The 21,076-nt window shown below is 45.3% G+C and overlaps 1 protein-coding gene across 1 annotated transcript in view; it reads left to right on the top strand.

Moving 5' to 3' along the window:
• Positions 1-560: 560 nt before the first annotated feature.
• Positions 561-21,076, top strand: part of LOC137207102 (BOS complex subunit NOMO1) — a 52,618-nt gene continuing 32,102 nt past the window's right edge. The window contains exons 1-11 of the mRNA XM_067706538.1: positions 561-823; positions 3,897-3,986; positions 5,707-5,752; positions 8,661-8,761; positions 9,454-9,560; positions 11,726-11,798; positions 13,701-13,853; positions 14,963-15,100; positions 15,430-15,519; positions 18,039-18,144; positions 18,336-18,486. Of these exons, the coding sequence (XP_067562639.1) occupies positions 659-823; positions 3,897-3,986; positions 5,707-5,752; positions 8,661-8,761; positions 9,454-9,560; positions 11,726-11,798; positions 13,701-13,853; positions 14,963-15,100; positions 15,430-15,519; positions 18,039-18,144; positions 18,336-18,486 (1,220 nt within the window). The 5' untranslated portion in view covers positions 561-658. The remainder of the gene's footprint in view (positions 824-3,896; positions 3,987-5,706; positions 5,753-8,660; positions 8,762-9,453; positions 9,561-11,725; positions 11,799-13,700; positions 13,854-14,962; positions 15,101-15,429; positions 15,520-18,038; positions 18,145-18,335; positions 18,487-21,076) is intronic.

The following is a 21,076-nucleotide window of genomic DNA, read 5'->3' as shown; positions in this document are numbered from 1 at the left end:
GACAAATCATGCATCGTCTCACGGAGCTATTTCAAAGTAAATCAAACTGCATGCATCTCTTGCTTACTGGGGGAAAACCCTCAAAGTTTGTTTCTATACAAATGTAATTAGAGCTGGGATTAAATAAAATTTAAATACCTTTTAACTATTATGCTGAACTTAAATGACATGTTTTTCTTTTAAAAAAAAAAACTAATTCATCATTTATCACGGAAAAATACATCAGTTGACACAAATCCCTAAAAGGGGTTTGAGATTATACTTGTGAAATTTACCGTCAAAAAGATTTGGGAAAGTTGTTGGATACTTCGATCAACAGTCTCTCGTCCTTTCCAGTTTCAGTGCTACTGAATTCCAAAGTAGGGTTTAGCTTTGTAGTTTATGACTGTATGCACACACCTTGCAACTGCACCTGCCAGACGGTGCGCGGAGTCCTCCAGGCCTCCAGAGGGCACAAATGGTCTCGTTTTGTTGCTGAGCATGCGCCATAATTCTTTTGCCTGGGGGAGTGGGCGTGGGGCCGGATCGCGCACGCGCGGCCGAGTCGGGGCGGGGACTGGGCTGTCAGCCGCCAGCAGAGGAGGAAGCCGCGGTCCGCGTGCGGTTTGAGGGGCGGGACCTGGAGGCCTGCGGAGGGTCTGGCAGCAGAGGCAGGGCCATGCGGGAGCGCCGGCGCGTGGGGCCGCCGGGGTCGGTGGTGGTGGTCGCCACCGTGATGCTGCTGCTGAGCGGCGTGGGGCCGGCGCGCGGCTCCGAGGACATCGTGGTGGGCTGCGGGGGCTTCGTCAAGTCGGACGTGGAGATCAACTACTCGCTCATCGAGGTGAGCGCCCGCCCCGCGGCCCGGAGCTCGCTGTGTGACCCCGGGCCAATCGCTCAACCTCTCTGAGCCGCGGTGGCCTCGCTTCTGACACCAGGCAGTTGCCACCAGCCCCCCACTCTGGGAGTCCTTTTCTTTTTAAAGGCGCCGCTCTCCGCGGGTCTCCACTATCTCCTCCCCAGTCGCGCTGGAGTGGGGGTTCTTATCTTGGGGTCAGCTACGGAGTGGGGGCGGGGGCGGGGCCCCGAAGGTATGTGCACATGGGTGTGAGGGACATTTTTGGTGACGATGATGGTGGTCTAAAACTTTTATTAGGTCACGCAAAACTAAGGATCCTGCAAATCAAGACCCTAGATTCTTCAAAACCTAAACTCCAGATCCGCAGAATCCAGGCCCCAGATCTCTTAAAACCCAGTCTCAGCAGAACCCAGACCCCTTAGGACTGATACCCCAGATGCTCAAACTCCCAGGAACCCAGACTTCCTGAAACTCAGATTTCTGAAACCTATATTCCAGAACCTAGAGACAGCAAGTCTTACCCACACAACAGAGAGTCCCTGCAAAGTTCTAATCCACTGCTCCTCCAACCACCCTGGGGAGCTTTTAAAGAGCATGGATTCCCATCCCAGAGATCCTGACCCAGTAGATCTCTCTTGGCATCTCTGGGGCTGGGAAACTGTATTTTTAATTTCCCTGGTTTCTCCCATGGGACCCCTTTTCCTCTGAAAATGGAGAGTTGTCAGCTGCCTGTACTGGGTAGTTATTGGAATTACGCTAGAGATTTGTGCAGAAGTCTTTTTATTAAGTTGCAAAGCCCTTTTCAGTTAGATGATTATTAGCCTAGTGGAATTATGACCCAGAAAGCTTGTGAGAAGAAGGGAGATAGATAGAGGTAGGGATAGAAAGTCACTTGCAGGACAGATGGGAAGGGACCCGAGGGAGGGCTGGCCTCTGTTTCAGGAGGTTACTGATGATGGGGCAGAAAAGGGAATTTGAGAGAGAAAAAAGGAAGTGGCTGAAAAAGAGAAGGGAGAGGGGACTAAGACCCCAAAGGCTGTCTGTCTGAAAGCACATTGAGCTGCTTCTGTGCTGGTAGCTGGATGGCTGCAAGGGTTGGACCATTGTGTTCTACAAAGTAGGTTACTGAGGATTGGGGGAGGGGTAGGAAGTAGATTCCCATCCCACTAGCTCTTTGACCTGGCCTTGCTCCAAGTCCCAATTTTTATTCCTGTAAGATGGTGTTGGGTGAGAGGCAGCAGAACCCAGCATCATGTATTTTCTGAAGAAGTTAATCAATCGTCACCTTCAAGATGATTGGTCTTAAGAAGTCAGGCGTTTAATGAATCTACCCACTGACAGTGGCAGGGCTCCTAGGATCTCTGGGTGCCCATGCCACCTCCTGGGTTGTGGGCACAGGACATTCCAGAAGCCGCCTGGAAAGGCTTTGCAACTTGTAGTTTCCTGGGGCTCCAGGAGGGAAGTGAAGGCAGTAAGGGGCACTCCCACCCCACACACTAATAGTGACCTTGAGAGCAGAGGGCAGGTTTTGTGACCTGGTATGAAATGTGTTCCCTGAGCCCTAGGGCTGCCTGTCCAGGTGGTCTGAGACACTCATTCTTTCTTAATTTCCGATTGTGAAATGAGGTGTTTCATACGTGTAATGTATATTGCCATTCTGTACCCTGACCTGTGCTTTATGAAAGAAATGTAAGTAAGATATTTCACAATCATTTCTTGATTGTGTTTTCTGTGTCCCAGTAAAACTACCTTCACTCTTCTCCAGCTCTCTTCCCTTCTGGGTGTTTTTCCATCATATTCATTCAGTCAGTAACTGTTGAGTGAGCCCCGGCATGTGCAAAAGCCTTGTGTCTGGTGGGGATATTCAGTTCAGTGAACAGAGCAGACAGAAATCCCTAAAAAAGAAAAACTATATTGGTTGCTAATTCTTTAACAATCAGGAGATTTCACATTAAAAACTGCATTCCTGATTTCTCTGGAAAACCAGCTGATCTTTGGGCTGCAAAACTTGGCTTGGGTTAAGTAGCGATCGGTCTCTCTTTAGGTGAATGCCCCTTGATAGGACTTCCATGGCCCCTCTGGACAGCTGGATTTTCAGTCCCTGCTTTCAGTGCATGCATCTGAATTTCTTTATGGCCTGTGAACAAGTTTGAGTATTTATTGAGTACTTACACTAAATAAGACACTGACCCAGGCGCCATGGAATGTAAGCCGTGGTCACCGCCCACGGGGAGCTTGCAGTCTGTACGTAATTTCACTGTGTTCCTTTCCTAAGTGCGCGCGTTCTGAGTCTGCTGCTTTATACATCTTCTTAGCTGGTGTGACCCAATTCTGTTATCATAGTTACAGATTATTAACATTAAAAGTTTCTAGATGGATGTTACTCCAAGCATTGGGACTCTTTGGGGTAAGTAATACAGATCCCTGGCCCTCACCTCAGACCTTCTATTTTAGAAACAGACGTGGGGCTCAGAAATTGCATTTTTTTTAAGGTACTTTACAAAAAATTGAAGTATAGTTGATTTACAGTGTTATGTTTAGTTCCTGGTGTACAACAAAGTGATTCAGTTATACATATATATATATTCTTTTTCATATTCTTTTCCATTAAGGTTTATTACAGGATATTGAAAATAGATCCCTGTGCTATACAGTAGGACCTGTTTTTTAGCCATTCTATATATAATAGCTTGCATCTGCTAGCCCCAAACTTCCAATCCAACCTGCCCCAGGAATTGCATTTTAACAAGCCCCTTACTAACAGCAAACTTTGAAAATTTGTTTTAGACCCAGAAACAACGTAGAGACAGACACTAAAATAAACTGAAAAACATTGAAAAAAATGACTTTGGGAGATAGTTTCTAACCTGAAAAATATCAAATCACATTATTTTGGGGATACTTGTCTTATTTCCCTCTGTCCTAATGCCTAGTGTTAGTAGCTTCATATGGTGGGTCCTCAGCAAATGCATTTTGACTGAATGCATTCAGGTGCATTATATGTAGCTAATTCTCAACAGTGATATTATGACTTCTCTTTTCTTTCCTTCCTTTCTAGATAAAGTTGTACACCAAGCATGGGACTTTGAAATACCAGACAGACTGTGCCCCTAACAATGGTTACTTTATGATCCCCTTGTATGATAAGGTAAGAGGGGAGAGTACTTTAGTCTTTTATGATGGGAAGTTGTCAGTGTGACCCACAGGGCTGCGCTAACTAGGAGAGTGGCTTTCCTACATGTGCAAATACTCATGTTTTGTAAGTTGTAAGTGGAGTATGGTAATTCTGGCCAAATTCTGGCCAAGCTTATGAACTGGTTTGATTGAATGCAGTGATTCTCAATGTCTCCAGGGACATTTGGCAACGTCTGGAGACATTTTTGGTCGTTACAACCGTAAGGGAGGGAGAGTGGTGCAGTTATCTCGTCAGTGGAGGCCAGCAATGGAGCTAAACATCCTGCCATGCTATACGGGACAGACCAAATGTCACCAGTGCCAAGGCTGAGAAACCCTGATCTAATAGAACCCTTTACTTGCAAGCAGCTTAAAATATTGTTAAAAAGAATTATATAAGTAATATGTGAATTCATGAGCTTTGTGAAAAAAATCAAGGTGTTTAGAAGTATATGAAGTAAATTTTATCTTTTATCCCTCAAAACCCCCTCCCTCTGTAGTGATAACCTCTGATAAAAGTTTCAGTGTGTATCCTAGCAGATGGCTTTCTCTGTATTTAGAGTTATACAGGTATCCACGAATATACATGCATGGACATATATGCAGATACACAAACACATGTGCACATATATGGGTATCCATGCATACCCATTCTCCCACCCCTCATTCTCCCCACATTTCAACTTTTTATTTGGAAACATAGATTCACAGGAAGTTGCAAAAGTAGTTAATATACTGTGTAGTTTTGCTTTTGATTAAAAAACAATACAAATGGACTCAAACACTAGGCATTGTTCTGCAATGTGATTTTTTTTTCCCTGTGGTGATGTTTTGGCACACTTTGGACATCAGCATGTATGGACCTTCCTTTTTTTTTGCAGTACGCAGGCCCCTCACTGTTGTGGCCTCTCCCGTTGCGGAGCACAGGCTCCGGACGCGCAGGCTCAGCGGCCATGGCTCACGGGCCCAGCTGCTCCGCGGCATGTGGGATCTTTCCAGACGGGGGCACGAACCCATGTCCCTGGCATTGGCAGGCAGACTCTCAGCCACTGCGCCACCAGGGAAGCCCTGGACTTTCCTTTTAACGGCTGCACGCATGTCAGAGGCAGGCCAAACTAATTTATTCCCAATTTCTCTATAGACACAGAGGCTTTTTCCCAGTTTTTAAAATTATTACTAACCACACAGCAATAAATATTCTTGAACTTACATCTTTATGCACAATACATAAGATTGATTTCTAGAGGTAGACTAGTTGGGTCTTGAAATCTGTTTTTGTTTTTCTTTTTAAACTGTTAAAACATTCTCAAGGAACCCTTCACTCAAGGGTGTATGTAAAATCTAGTTTTAAGAAATGACTTTAGTTCCTGAAGATCTGGCTGACACTGGCAACCTTAGTCATATGAGGGGTTAACAGGAGACTGGATTAATAGAATGTAATCAGAAGACCAAGAGCACTGAATACAGTCTTTGTAACTCTTTGATGGGTTAAATGGGAGATTCGGGGGTTGAGATTGCAGCACATTGAAGGGAATCAAGAGCTCACTACCATTTACAAGTACAAAGTTTATGATTGGAATTCCATTTCAGGTGTGAAAATTCTAGATAATAGGCTAGCACTGAACTAAATTAAACTAGTTGAATAGTCATCAGTTCTTAGTCCTTTGCAGTGATTTTTTTTTTTCTCCTTGTAGGGAGATTTCATTCTGAAGATTGAGCCTCCTCTAGGGTGGAGTTTTGGTAAGTTAACAAATAACCAGGTATACTCTGTAAAGGATTAGGTTATATGCTGAATGTTAATTTAAATTGACAGAATGCATAGATTGTTAAAATATTAAAGATTCCTTTCTAGTGTGGAAGAGGGTTTTTTTGTGTTTTTTTTTAACCGCCTTGCCCCTATTACTTTAGAGTAGATTGGATTTACTTTAGACCTACTTTAAGATTTTCTGTCACGTTTCTTACAGTTGGCATCTTTTCTTGTACCCCTCAGAAAACTCCACCTTAGCAGCTTCGTTCATTAAGTGTCAGTAGAACTTGATGAATATAGAGGTCAGGAGTGGGGACTTGGTTCCTCTTCCAGGACAGCTTCTTTCTTAGCCCCCTCAGTGTTTTGTTTTGTTTTTTGTTGTTTTTTTTTTTTCCCCTCAGTGTTTTAAAAAAATTTTTTTCAGTGAATTAATGGCAACATTAAACATTGTGAGACTTGACATAAAAATCCAGATTTACTTCTCTTAAGAGATCAGAAGATCTGACAACCTTGGGCCTTACCAGCTCTGTGACGACCTTGGACGAGTTACTTCCGCTGGGTTGGCGTCCGTCTTCTCACTAGGGGTCAGGAGAGTAGTAGTACCCGCCTCACAGGCTACTGGAGGATTAATGGACCAGTGTAGTTATGTGTTCAGAATCGCTGGCACATAATTGGCAACTAATTAGTAAACACTTAAAAGCAGTCTTTCCGCACACATACAAACAAAAGCTCCAGACTTTCCTGAGGTGACTGTCTTTTAGCAAAGTCAGAGGAGTGGGAGTGGGCTGGATCAGAAGAAGGGGTCCTGCTGTGACATGGCTGGTGTTTTTGGAGAGCAGAGCCTTGACGTTTCGGTAGAGGGTGTGTGACCCCAGTTCTGTAGCTTGTGGGGAGACGTGGAGGGCCCAGTTGTTCCTACCAGGCCTGCCTGTGAGTTAGAGGGGGAAGAACTGAGTCCCTGCTGTCACAGTGGCAGCGACAGCCAACTCGCATCTGGGCGACAAGCTCTTTCTCAGTTCACGGCCGGGGGTGCCTGGCTGGTGCGGTTCAGAAAAGTGGAGGGGAGTCAAAGCCAACCCACGGCCAGAGAGACGACAAATAGGCCAGAGAGGTCACAGATCGGTGGTTTGCACGAGTGTTTTGTTTGAATCCCCTCCCTTCTTGTCAGTTCTTTTTCTTTAATAAGTTTTTAAATTAAATTATAACATACTTTCCGAAAATTGTACTCATCACAGGGATATCAGGCGATGAATTTTCACAAAACAAACACACTCACGTAACCACCACTTAGATGACAAGACAGAACCTGACCAGCACCCAGAAGTGCCCCATCCCAGGCACTTGCTAATCACGCCGCCCGACCTAAAATTATAGATTATTTTGTCTGTTTTGAACTTCATGTAAATAGAATCGCACAAGGTACATATTTGTGCCTGGTTTCTCTCTCTTGACAATTTTCACAGAATTCGTCCTTATTATGTGTTGTTATGTGTTAGTATATTAGTTCATTCTACTGCTGTGTGAATATCAAATGATTTACCCCCTCTACTGTTGGTGGACATTTGGGTTGCGCCCCAGTTTTGGCCACTAGGAGCAGTGCTCCTGCGAACATCCTTGTACATATCTTGTGGTGCACACGTGTCTACATTTCTGTTGAGTATATACCCGGGTGGAATTGCTGGGCGATAGACTTTTTACATGTTCAGCCCTAGTAGAGATTGCCGGACAGCCAAGGTTGATGTCGCAGAACTTTGCTCTACCAGCCGTGTGTAAGAGTTCAGACCTCCACATCCTCTGGCTGTCAGTCTCTTTCATCTTAGCTGTCCTGGTGGTGGAGTGGTGGCCTCGCACTGTGCTTTTGATTTGCATTTCCTGATGGTCCATGAGATTGAGCACTTTTTCATATGTTTCCTGGCCATTTGGATATCGTCTTTTTGTGAGCTGCCTGTTCAAGGTTTTGTCCATTTTTCACTGGTGCTTTCCCCTGTGTATGTGCGTCATTCTTCATTTTACCAGAAATTCTCTTGACTGGTTCAGTTTTTCCTCTGCTTCTCACTTCACAGTCTTCCGAACCTTTTAAAAACTCAACTTTAACCCCTATTATAATGAACTCTTCAGTTTTTTTTTAAATTTGACTTAGTTGCTAATATTGAAAAATCAGGACACGGCACATAAAATCCAGATTTCCAGTTGTTCTTGAGAAGGTGGAAGCTTGGGCAGCGCTGGGTCACGTGGCAGTAGTTGGTAGAAGCTGTCCCCCTTTTTCCATTTGCTGCAGTCCGCACTTGGCCAGTCTGCTGACTTCTAATCCACCGGGTTACTATGGACATTGGAGTTTACAGTCCTGGTATAATGTGGCCGAACTCCTGTACTTGGTCAGGAGACAGATGCGGAGCCAGACTTTTGGGGTTGAATTTGGGCTCTGTCCCTCACAAGCTCTGTGATTTTAGGAGATTCTTTAACCTTCTTGTGCCCCACTTTACCCCTCAATCGGCTGCAGATGTTACTACCTACCTCTAAGATAGTTGTCAGGATTAAGTGTACTTAGCTCAGTGCCTGGTCTCTGGTGGGCGTTCAGTAATAAAACTCTTTGGCACTCACTGGATTTTCCATGGGACTCTGAGATACAGCTCAGCTGCAAGACTGTTACAAAAGTATATTACACCGTAAACTCTGGTTCCCTTTGGGGTGGGGGAGTGGGTGTCAGGATGTAGGGGTGGGAAGGAGACTTTTCCCTGTGTACCTCCTTGTGCCTTCGGATTTCAAGCCATGTAAGTGGCTCAAAAGTGCATACAGTTAAACAGTTCAATGTGTTTTACGCAGACAGTTTCATCCTGTCGCAGAACTCAGCTTGCTCTTGTGTCCTGTACCCTGTTCCCCCTTCCCCCTGTCATTGGGCAGAGCCAACCACCGTGGAGCTCTACGTGGATGGTGTGAGCGACATCTGCACGAAGGGCGGGGACGTCAACTTCGTGTTCACGGGCTTCTCCGTGAATGGAAAGGTTTGGCATTTGTCACATTTGCTCTGTGGTACATACTGGGTCTTCTCTTACCTTTAAAAAAGCAAGATGTTTTTAAACTGGGGGCTTTGAGCCCACAAGGGACCCACAGATAAGCTTCAAGAGGGCCTGGGAGCTCAATGAAATTGCCTGTAAAACATAGCGGGTGTTTTTAGGGGCCGGGTCTAGGTTGCTGGTCACTCCCCTGTCCGAGTATAGATACCAGGATGGCTTTTTAGAGGGACAGGTTCTCGGGGGAGAGTTCCCCCTCCCTGCACCCAGCACCGTGGCTGAGATGTGCATATTTATTGCCTTCCTTTTCTTCATGGTGGGTTTATTCTCCTTTCCCTTGACCCTGAGAGTGAGGGCCTTTGGTCTCGGCTTTTTGTGTGGGTTTCTTGTTAGAGATGGGGACCCTGGGTATTTATTCTTTCGCAGTGGTTTGTAAAATAATTGTGCATCTTTAATTGAAGGTGTCTTAGAGCCAATGAAACAAAGTGTCATTTTACTGTTGTTGTTCCCTCTCCCTGTCCCCAAGCCTCCCTGGGAAGGGTATCCACAATCTCTACCATCTTTTCCAAGGAAACTTGACCCAAAGAAGGTCATGGGCTTCGTGTGGGGAGCAGGATGGACCGTGCGGCTGGGAGGAGGATGTTGCTGCTGGGTGGCTCCTAACTCCTCCGTCTCCACGGCAGGTTCTCAGCAAAGGGCAGCCCCTGGGGCCCGCAGGAGTTCAGGTGTCTCTGAGAAACACAGGCACAGAAGCAAAGATCCAGTCCACAGTCACACAGCCTGGCGGAAAGTGAGTCATGCATGTTACGCCCTGCCCCGAGGCTAGAGCCGGGCCCTGATGTGGGGGGAGCTTTGGATTTAGGGAGACCTGCGTTCAAATCCTGTTTCGGCCTCTTAACTTCAGTCGGGTTCCTGCCCCTCAGGGCCTCAAGTTCCTCATCTGTAAAATGGAAGTCATTTGACCCATTACATCTAGCGTTGATGCAATGATTAAATATGAGATAAATAAAGCATCTGCTGCAGGGCCTGGCACATGGTAGCCCTTCATTTACTGGTTGGGACTGGCTCTGGAGCCCGACAGCCTGGGTTTGAATCCTGGTTCCCCCATTTGCTAGCTGTCTGCCCCGGAGCAAGTTACTTAACGCCTCTGTGCCTTGGTTTCCTCATTTATAAATGAGGATAATCATGGAACCTACCTCTTAAGGTTATTGAGAAGATTAAATTACGATATTATCGTTTCAAACTGTCTGGCATAGAATATGTGCTTAAGAACTTAGCTCAATACAGATTAGCTCAATTACAATTTTTAAAAATCATTTTATCGGGCTTCCCTGGTGGCGCAGTGGTTGAGAGTCCGCCTGCCGATGCAGGGGACACGGGTTCGTACCCTGGTCCGGGAAGATCCCACATGCCGCGGAGCGGCTGGGCCCGTGAGCCATGGCTGCTGAGCCTGCGCGTCCAGAGCGCGTCCAGAGCCTGTGCTCCGCGACGGGAGAGGCTGCAGCAGTGAGAGGCCCGTGTACCGCAAAAAAAAAAAAATCATTTTATCACTATTACGTCACAGTCATTTTGTAGTTGGAACTAATGACTATTTAATTAACCTTGCTGAGTCATATTTAAAGCATTTATGTAATGGATTTATATCGTTGAGTTGTAAATGTTAATAGATATGCCAAGATTAATATCAGAATAGTTCCACCTGATAATGTTGGAAGCATGCAAATCACCACTGACTACTTCAATACACAAATATGACTAAACTGCAGAATAGAAGTTTGTAATGAGTCTGTCAAGTACATCATCCAATTTTTAAATGATGATTGTTGAAATTATATTTCAGTTTTGAAAAATACTTATTGATGCCTCTCCAACCCCCTCCCCTGATCTGTAGAGGATCAGAGGAGGGGGTTGAATGTGGGACTTGCATTTTTTCTAGTTTCAGTAATTTGCTGCTGACCGTGCTGGGAAAAGTGACTTGAACTTTCCAAATCACTTTCCAGATCTCTTTCCTGTGCGCTAACTAAACTGACAGTAACGTGCAGAACCGGGATGCTATGAACGTGAGGTAGAGGCTGAATCTTACCCAGGCCAAAATCCAGTGGCAGTGTCAACTCTTTTGTAGCAAATTGATTTCCAAGCTCTATCCAGTTATTACAGGCAACATTGGATGTAATAAAATACCACCACAGAAGAAGAAATTGCATGAAATTTTTGGAGTTCATATTGCTGGAATTAGCCCTTTCATGGTCTGATGCTTTGCAAATCTAAAGGGCTAAATGTGTCAGAATCCTGGTAGTGGTGCTTCCATCCTCAGCTCATCCCACTCTGGTCTTGGTGTGTTCACAGCTGCTAGAATAATCTTTGTCAGCTTCTGGTTTCATCACAGTTGCTTTGTGCAAGAACCCAGATTGGCTTCTATTCGTGTCTGATAACAGGTCTTAATAAACTCTGGGGTAGGAGTCAAGCTCATTTTCACCTGCCCTCCCCTAATGCTTAGTGTCATCTTGTGTAAGCGTCCGTCTCAGCTTATTGGGTCTGTCCTCTGTTCTTTATCCACCTCTCGTCCATTCCCACTTCTTCTGCTTTGGATGCTTCCCTTCTCTCCTGTTCATGCCTCTCACTCTGTCAACACACACTTGAATGTTCTGTGACTGATCCTTGGTGAACCACAGGGACTGGTTTTTAGGCCAGAAATTTCTGGGGTTAAGGGAAGCATGAGCCTTCCTTCCCATTAGCACACGAACCCCTCTCCTTGCACACAGCCAGTGCCCAATAAGGGTTGTCTGATGAGGATTTGTACAGCGAAGGATTGAATTTCATTTATGCTCATTTAACTGGCTAAGGGCAAGTTCGTGATAACTCAAACATTATTTTCTTATGCTTCCAGTAGTTGTCCTAAAATTATAAGTGCTCGAGTTGTTGGCAGAAAGTGAAGTGGTATTTTGTATTTCTCAGGTTTGCGTTTTTTAAAGTTCTTCCTGGAGATTATGAAATCCTTGCAACTCATCCAACCTGGCCATTGAAAGAGGTGAGCATTTATTTCAGTTATGCCGATGGCCATGCCAACAGTGTGCTGGTTTGGGGACAAATGTAGAGGTTTTCAATTCTAGGTATGAAATGATTTTATGGTTCTTCTAGAAGTCGATGGAAAAAAACAATGGTGCTGCTGATTAGTTTGGTGGTACTTATACAGGAAAACTCCCTCCATGTAGCAGATGTTGCTTATATTGGTTTCAGTTTTAGGTAACAACATTGTCATCCTGCTGTGAAATTGGTCTGTTATTAACTGTAGCTATTTTAAGCCAAGTCAACACCAGAAGGACCCGATGAGATTATTTTATTGTTCTTTTTTTAGTCTGTAATAGCAATCTATAAATATACTTAACAATTTAGAAACTCTTGTACATGTGCCCAAGGAGAATGTATAAGAATGTTTATTGCAGCTTTGTTTGTAGTAACAGAATACTATAAACAACCTAAATGTCCATTAAGAGGAGAATGGATTGTGGTTTCATCACACAGCAGAATTCTGTATGTCAGCAATAATGAATGAACCAGAGCTATGCATATCAATATGACTGTGCTTAAAAGCATAAAGTTGAAGGGAAAAGGCAAATTGCTGAAGGATAAGGAAATATGATACCATTTATATAGTCATTAAAAACACTTATGATAATACCACTTATGGATACATTCACATGTAGAAAATTGTAAAGACGTGAGTGGGAATGGCAAACAGTATATTTATTATGGTACTGATGTTTGTAGAGGGAGGGAGGAAGGGGACGTGGGCATCTGCAAGGGTCTAGAATTGTGTTTCTTCTCTTTTATTCTTTAGCTGGTTGGAACTTATATAGGTGTTCTTTGGTATAGATCCCTATATCTATTTTTTGTTTGACTGAAATAGTTTATAACAAAAGATCAAAAAAGGAAGAAAAATACTAAGCGAGGTTCTGTAATAACTGTGAAGAAACAAATTGAAGTTAAGACTTAAAGAACATTTTGACAGGCTTAGTTTTTATATTAGTTTTGAGGCTGCGTCTCCTTTTTTTGCTAAAGAAGCATCAATATTTCAGTTTTTACCTTGTAAGTTTTACTCATTTATAATTGATGATATAGTTTCACACCTAGATAAGTCTGTATTCTTTTTATGACTTTGTTTTCAGGATTTTTCTCTTCTGGGCAACATTGAAAAATGTTTCATTTGAAACTCCATAGCTTACACATTATAAATAGAATACATTTTAAGGTTTGCATTGTCTGTTAATTTTATACATAAAGGAATTTGAGTTTATTCATGTAAAATTGTGTTTTAAAGTAAAGCAGGCTGTTAAAAGTCAGGATAATGGCTGCCGTTTGGGGGAGTAGTGACTGGAAATGAGCATGAGGGGAGCTTCTAGGGTGCTGGTTCTGTTCTGTGTCTGGGTGTTGGATGCATGGTGAGTTTGGGAAAATCACTGTGCTGGACGCTGAGACTGTGTGCAGTGTTCCCCATGTAAATTATACTTTGACAAAGAGCTTAAAAATACACACATACATACCATTAAACATGGAAAAAAATAAAGCATGTTCATTAAAAAAATTGGAACATACAGAAAAGCATAAAGGAGCGGAAGTGGAAAATCTGGAAGGTGGAAAACTGTAAAAGAGGTAAATTGTTACCATCTAGACGAAATCACCATCATCTCCATTTTGCCACAGTTCCCTTCACTTCATTTTGCGAATTAAAAAACAGTTGTTATGGTGCTACCATAACAGTTGTTATGGTACCATAACAGTTGTTATGGTACTACACCATAACAGTTGTTATGGTACTACTATGCAATTTTGTATGTTGCTTCCCCCCAGTTAATATTTTAGTGTCAGCATGTCCTCGTGTTGTTAAACACTTTGTGTTTATTCTTTTGGAAGTTGACATCTTCTCTTGTAGGCGAGCACCACTGTACGAGTAACGACCTCCAACGCCAATGCCGCGGGCCCCCTCATAGTGGCTGGCTACAACGTGTCTGGCTCTGTCCGCAGTGACGGGGAACCCATGAAAGGGGTGAAGTTTCTTCTCTTCTCTTCTTTAGTAACCAAAGAGGTAAGCAAAGAAGAGTGAAGAACAAGAGAGATTGTGGGCAGGGCTGGGGGCACGGGGGATCACAGACTAAGAATACACGGTTTCAAATGCAGGTCAGTTTCAGACTAGAAGACAAACGTACGGTTACCAAAGGGGAAAGCGGGAGGTGGGGAGGGATAAATTAGGAGCTTGGGATTAACAGATAAACACACCACTACATATAAAATAGATAAACAGCAAGGTTCTACTGTGTAGCACAGGGCACTATATTCAATATCTTGTAATAAGCTATAATGGTGAAAGAATCTGAAAAAGAATATATATATGTGTAACTGAATCACTTTGCTGTACACCAGAAACTAACTCAACATTGTAAACCAACTATACTTCAATTTAAAAAAAATTAAATAAAAAATAAAATGCAGGTCAAGTTTGATTTATAGTTTCAGCATTTAAGAACCTTGTGTTTCTCTGTTGACTCACAAGAAATTGAATGTCTGCACTGGGAGGCAGTGGAATTCAGTGGAAAGTGCACTGGCTTTGAAATCAAACAGACCCAAGTTCAGACAAATCCCAGCTCTGCCGCTGACCAGCTGTGTGAACTTGGGCCACTCCGGTTTCTTACCTGGAGGATGGTGACCATTTTTAACTTTTCAAACTTGAATGTAAAGATTTTATAATCTACTATGTCCTCTGCTCTGTCCTAGGTTTCAGAAACATATATTTTGTGAAATAAAACTTATACAAGTATTTTTTTAAATTAATTTATTTATTTATGGCTGTGTTGGGTCTTCGTTTCTGTGCGAGGGCTTTCTCTAGTTGTGGCAAGTGGGGGCCACTCTTCATCGCGATGCGCGGGCCTCTCACTATCGCGGCCTCTCTTGTTGCAGAGCACAGGCTCCAGATGCGCAGGCTCAGTAATTGTGGCTCACGGGCCCAGTTGCTCCGTGGCATGTGGGATCTTCCCAGACCAGGGCTCAAACCCGTGTCACCTGCATTGGCAGACAGATTCTCAACCACTGGGCCACCAGGGAAGCCCCTACAAGTATTTTTAAAGCATGGCTATTTGATAATAATCAGAACATGTAAGTGGAAAAGGAAGTCATTTTGAGTTTTTTCTCCTGGCCTAGGATGTCCTGGGCTGCAACATCTCCCCAGTGCCTGGATTCCAACCCCAAGACGAGAGTCTGGTGTATTTGTGCCACACGGTCTCCAAAGAAGATGGCTCCTTCTCCTTCTCTTCGTTGCCGAGTGGAGGCTATACTGTGGTGAGTGAAGCCGACTTCCGTTCTGTTTATGTTTGGGACACATATCAACGGGAAAAGTCAGTGCCATTTGGATATCAAAGGACTGAATGGTTGGCCTGCAGTTCCATAAACATTTTATTTATCAGTTACTGAAGATGTAACTGTCCCCTCAGTAACAGCTGGGAATAGTGCAAGTCTTTCTCTTGCACAAATCTGAAACAGTTATGATTAATAGTGTCTCTTTGCCTGCTTTGAACCCCTAGTTATTTGTGGGCTGCTGGATTGAGTGTTAATATTGATGGTTGAATCATGTTATTGGCTCTTGGTAATTAACCGACTTTTTCTTCCAGATTCCATTCTATAGAGGGGAGAGGATTACCTTTGACGTTGCTCCTTCTAGACTTGACTTTACAGTGGAACATGACAGCCTGAAAATTGAGGTAAGGCCTCTCTATTGGAGTTCCCATCCCTGGGCACAGGTGTTGCAAATGTGTTAAAAAAAATCAGTTTATCTAGAAGTACTGTTGGAAAAAACAGAATGTTGTACTCTCTTCCACTTCATTCTGGGATCCACTAGATCCTTCACCTCTCTCACATAATGTCTTTTTTTTTTTTTACATAATGTCTTTATCTTAGAGAATCAGAGCCCTATTTACATCTACTTCATTCAATGAAATATATTTACCAAGTGTCAATGACATATATTTTAGGTACTATTCTAGCGCTGGGCATATAGCAGTGACCCAAAGAGGCAAAAGTTCCTGTTTTTGTGGAATTCATGTTCTAATGGCAGAAAGAGACAATATACTTACAAATAAGTAAATAAGAAAGTATATGAGAAAGTCTTTGTTCTTTAGAAACATAAAGCAAGAAAGGAGATTATATAGTTTCAAGGTTAAGATAGGGTTGAGGTCTCATAGGTTGTTCTTGGGAAGGCCTTAGGGTGAAGGTGACTTTTGAGTAACAACCTGAAGGGGAAGAGGCAACGAACTGTACTTACATCTGTGGGAAGAGTGTTTAAGACAGGGAATGGCAGGTGCAAAGGTCCTGAGGCAGGAGTGTGGCCAGAAGGTTTAGGGAACCCCAGAAAGGCCAGGGTGGCTGGAATGGAGCAAGTGAAGAAGGGAGGAAGAGGAGAGAGTGTCAGAGAGATGGTCGGGTAGGTTGTGCAGGTCCTGGTGGGCCATTCTGGGTAACAGTTGGCACCACTGAAAGGTTCTGAGCAGAAGAAGAGGTGTGTCCCCTCCAGCTGCCATGTTGAGAAGAGTCTGCAGGGGGCAAGGTGGAAGTGAGGGACCAGTTGAATAGGTGAGAGCTGATAGAGCCCACAGTGGAATGACAGGTGGGGTGATGGATGGGGTGATACAGGCCCTAAAATAGATGGTAAATGTGTTTTTCATCATAGTTCTATCTTTAATTACAGACGTAGAAAATGGTTACTGTAGAAAATTTGCTAGATAGAGCAGATCCCCAAAGAAAACAGCAGTCTTTCATAAGTGGACCACCCAGTGTTACAGTTATTGAAAAAATTAAATTTAATCGTTTTATTTTAATGTTACATTAGAAAGTACTGTGTTAAAGTAGCTTAAACTGGTGGGAGCTAGCTTTTAGGTCACATTCTCAGTGGGGTTCTCACTCTGCCTTTTAAGATTCAGTAAAGCATTTGACTGTAGCACTGTGCCCTGGAGGGGGGATGGAAGGGTGAAGGTCAAGTCCTTCGTGCTTCAAGGGGCTTGCACAGAAGGATGGGGGCAGGTGAGTGGGGAAAGACATTTCCCAGATCACAACCAAATGCAAGGTTTTAAACAGACATGAATGGAATTTCAGGGAGTGGCTTGTAAGCTGTATGAGGTCGGGACCGTTGAGTCTTATTCCTTACTGTATTCCTAACACGTGATTTAGTGCCAGGTACGTGGTAGGTGCCTAATAAAAGTGCTTGTTGAGTGAATATATAATTTAATAGGTGGGTTAACCACGCCTTTTTAGAAGGATGAAGAAGAGCTACCTGGGCTTCCCTGGTGGCGCAGTGGTTGAGAGTCCGCCTGCCGATGCAGGGGACACGGGTTCGTGCCCCGGTCCGGGAGGATCCCACATGCCGCAGAGCGGCTGGGCCTGTGAGCCATGGCCGCTGAGCCTGCGCATCCGGAGCCTGTGCTCCGCAGCGGGAGAGGCTACAGCGGTGAGAGGCCTGTGTACCACAAAAAAAAAAAAAAAAAAAAAAAGGAGAAGAGCTACCTGACTAAAGAGGAAGCCATTTTATTTTCTTAGAGCTCAAATGCTCTTGCATATATGTGTGCATGCATGCATCCATCCATTCATTCAGGAGTCATTTGTTGAGTGCCTACTGTGTAGCAGGTGACTGAGTCAGAACAGGTCCCTATCTTCATGAAGCTCACATTCTAGTGGGAGGTAGACAAACTAGAAGAAATCAAACAAGGACATACCAGATATTGGGGAGGTTTTTGCTGAAGCCTAGAAAGTAGGTTAGTGTGATGGACAGTAACTGGCTGGGGCGTGAGGCAGGGGCTCCTGAGAAAGGGTAGTTAGAGCATCTCAGAGGTGGTGACAGTTTGAGCTAAACCTGAAGGACGAGAAGGGGCGGCCTCTCCCCAGTCCTCTGCAGGTGTGGGAGGAGATCCAGGCTGAGGGAGCAGCTGGTGTGAAAGCCCCTCGTGGGGAAAGCATGCAGGAACCCAAGATCAGGGTGGCTGGAGCCCAGCTGAGTGCAGAGAGCCAAGCCCTGGCCCTCACAAGTGAGGAGGACCCAGACACATAAACCAAGCGGAAGACAAGACGTGGGAAGGGGCTGCGGGTGGGTGAGCTGGGAGGGAGCTGGCTGGCATGGGGCACCAGGAGAAGGCAGCGTAGGCAGGGGTGCTGAGTGGTGGCGTGAGGGGCATGAGGGGGACTTCTGCAGCTCAAGCACATGACAGCCTCCTCCCTGTTCTTCATCTTCTAGCCTGTGTTCCACGTCATGGGATTCTCTGTCACTGGGAGGGTCTTGAACGGACCTGAAGGAGAGGGTGTCCCAGACGCGGTGGTCACCCTGAACAACCAGATCAAAGGTGGGCAGACACGTTGGGCCCTGGCCTGTTTGTCTGGGCTGGGTTTTGCTCACAGAGAGGAATGGAAAGGAAAGAAAATCTTAACGACTCTATGAAAACATGCCAGCTTTTGGTCTCGAGTATCCCTGTGTAGATGAGGGCTACACAGTTGTTTTTGTCTCATCCTTTGTTGGCCTGTTTTTGTTTTACAGTCAAAACAAAAGCCGATGGCTCGTTCCGTCTGGAGAACATAACAACCGGGACGTACACCATCCACGCCCAGAAGGAGCACCTCTACTTTGAAACCGTCTCAATCAAAATCGCACCCAACACGCCTCAGCTGGCTGACATCATCGCCACAGGGTAAGGCGGGCGTGCGGGGCCTGGAAGCGCTGGTGCTTACGTTGGCGGCCAGCGGAGGACAAGACCACCTTCTATCTGACCGTGCGTTTCTGCCAAGGGTCCACATCCAGTCTCAGACACCTATGGAGAAACTCAGGCTGGCTTCTTTAGAAAGATCAGAGCTAAGTGTTATAAACTGAAGGTGCTTAACTGTTAGCTGCTTCAAGAAAGTCATCTTGCTCCAAAGTTAAAATGGGTTCAAGTTAGGAGAAGATCTGTTACGCCTGACTTCACATCTGTGAGGCCTGCCTTGGCTTCACTGGAAGATAATGTAGTTGGTTAAGAACGTTTGCTGTAAGATGCTTCGGGTCGTTGTCACAGTTCTTCCCACTTTGTACTTATTGTGAGTTGTGAGGGGATATCCTGTGGTTGAATTCCTGTAGTTTTACCAAGTAGTGACAGTGCCTAGTGCAGAGAACCCTGGCCTTGGAGTCAGAGTTTGGGTCTTTCTCTTATCCGTGTGTCACCTATAGAATGGGGAGGCTGCTATCCCTCCTTGGCAATAGGTGCTCACTAAACAGTAACTTAACGGGGTGGGGATTGGTGAGCAGGGTCTGCGTGGAGAGAGGCCTCTCAGAGCAGCGCGGTGCAGATGGGGGCATAGCACTTGGTGTTGCTGGAGTGTAAAGTGCTGGGTGGATGAAGGGGGCAGATGTCAGAGGGGCTCCTCACTCCCTGTTGGAAGACGGGGATTTTCTCCACCAGGGAGAAAAGTCAAGGGACCGGTGAACGGTGTGAGCACGGAGGTAACGTGGTTAGATTTTTGTCTTCAGTGAGACACTGTGGTGCCACGGCTGCGGGGAAGGCCTCGAAGGGGACAGGAGAGGGTGCGGGAGGCCTGAAAGCAGAGTTGACGAGGGCCTGTCTTATGGGGAAGTCAGGGACAGATCGGGAAGATGTCTCAGGGTTCCCAGCCTGAGAGGCAGGATGGCTGTGGACGGGGAGAGGAGCCTGTTGGGGATGAAGCTTCAGTTTTGGCCGTGGCGGTCCATAGGCCCACTAGGTGGCGCTCTCCACCACGTGCTTGGATAGATTGTAAATCGGGAAGACTCGGCCGGCCGCAGGTGGCAGCCAGAACCTCGAATGTGTAAGAGCAGGTAGAAGTGGATCAGTGGACCGGAAATAGAATGTCAGCCTTCGAGGGGTGGCCTTAGGAGAACCTGGGGCGGGGGTTTAGGTGTGACCTCCCGACGGTCTCGGAGGTCCAGGAGCTGAGCCCTGAAGGCATGCTTTATTGGCTTGGTCGCTGAGGAGGTGACCATTGTCTGTAGGCAGGCGGGGGGTCCGGGTCCGGGGTTCAGTGTTGAAAGGCAGGTGAGGAAGCAGAGCACCCGTGGAGCCTGCTGCCGTGTGTGCCGTGGTGGAGCCTCAGGAAGTGACTCCTGGGCTGCAGTTCTCCTTGCTTCCCTCATAAACAGTTCTGAGCAGCGACTCCAGGTGAGCCACCATGATAAGTGCTGGGTGTGTACAGGGAACCAGGCTAACGTCACAAAGGCAGGGGTCCAGGAGGCAGACTGAAGACGAGGAGTCAGTGACGGTAAGTTGGGGTGGGTGTGCAGGAAGAGCTCGGGGACTCCGAGGGGACTTCGTTTAGGTGGGGCGCTGTGGAAGCCGAGACCTTTGGGAGGACCGAAAGGTAGCCGAGTGGAGGGCTTGGCAGGCAGAGGGGACAGCGTGTGCCAGGGCCTGGAGGGGACAGAGGAGCTCTGGGGTCGGGGTGGGGACAGCCAGCGTGGCTGGGGGCGATGGTGAGGCTGGAGGGCCACGTGGCCTTGTAGCCATCTTGTGGGGATGGGCTTCTCCCCAAGTGAAGTGGGAAACAATTGATGAGTTTTCATCAAGGGAGCCGTGTGGATCAGGGCATTTTGGAAAGTTTTGGGGTTCTTTTGTCTTTTTTTTCTCCCAACTGCTGTGTGAAGAGTGGATTGGAGGAAAGCCCGAGTATAAGTGGAGGGCGTAGATGGGAGGTGTGACAGTTGTCTGGAGGAGCTGGTGACCGGTGGGACCTGGGACCCTGCTGGTGGGGGAAGGAGGAGACGTCGGTGGATTCGATGAGTGATGTGGAGGCTTTGTGCATCAGAGCCCAGGTTTCCTATTTGAGCATCAGGGTAGATTGAGGAGGTGCCATTCATGGAGATAAGGAAACATAATTTAATTTTATATTTATTTTCTTCTTTAAAGTGGAATATTTGGGTCAAAGAAAGAGAAACAACATTTGTTGAGCATAATTGGAAAAATTCATCATTTTCCTTTTGGTCCGTTTGCCTTTTAATTCATTGATATTTCTTACTCTTTCTGTTTTTCCCTTTTAAAAAAAATATTTGCTAATTTATTTGAAAATCAAACTCTGGCTTCTGTCTAAATGGCAACGAGAATATAGTTGTCTTACGATGCACCAAAATTACTGATTTCTCTTCATTAATATATTAAATCCTGATGAAATAATTTATTGACACATCAATTTTTAAGAGCTTCAGTATAACAAAACATTGTCTTACTGGCTTTTTAGTTCTTTTTCTAAACTAAAACAATATATATTTGAGGTTTAGGG

This window comes from Pseudorca crassidens, chromosome 15 (assembly GCF_039906515.1).
Source record: "Pseudorca crassidens isolate mPseCra1 chromosome 15, mPseCra1.hap1, whole genome shotgun sequence".
Classification (NCBI taxonomy): domain Eukaryota; kingdom Metazoa; phylum Chordata; class Mammalia; order Artiodactyla; family Delphinidae; genus Pseudorca; species Pseudorca crassidens.
Note: the sequence above shows the minus strand (reverse complement) of the source record. Positions and strands in the feature narration are given on the sequence as shown.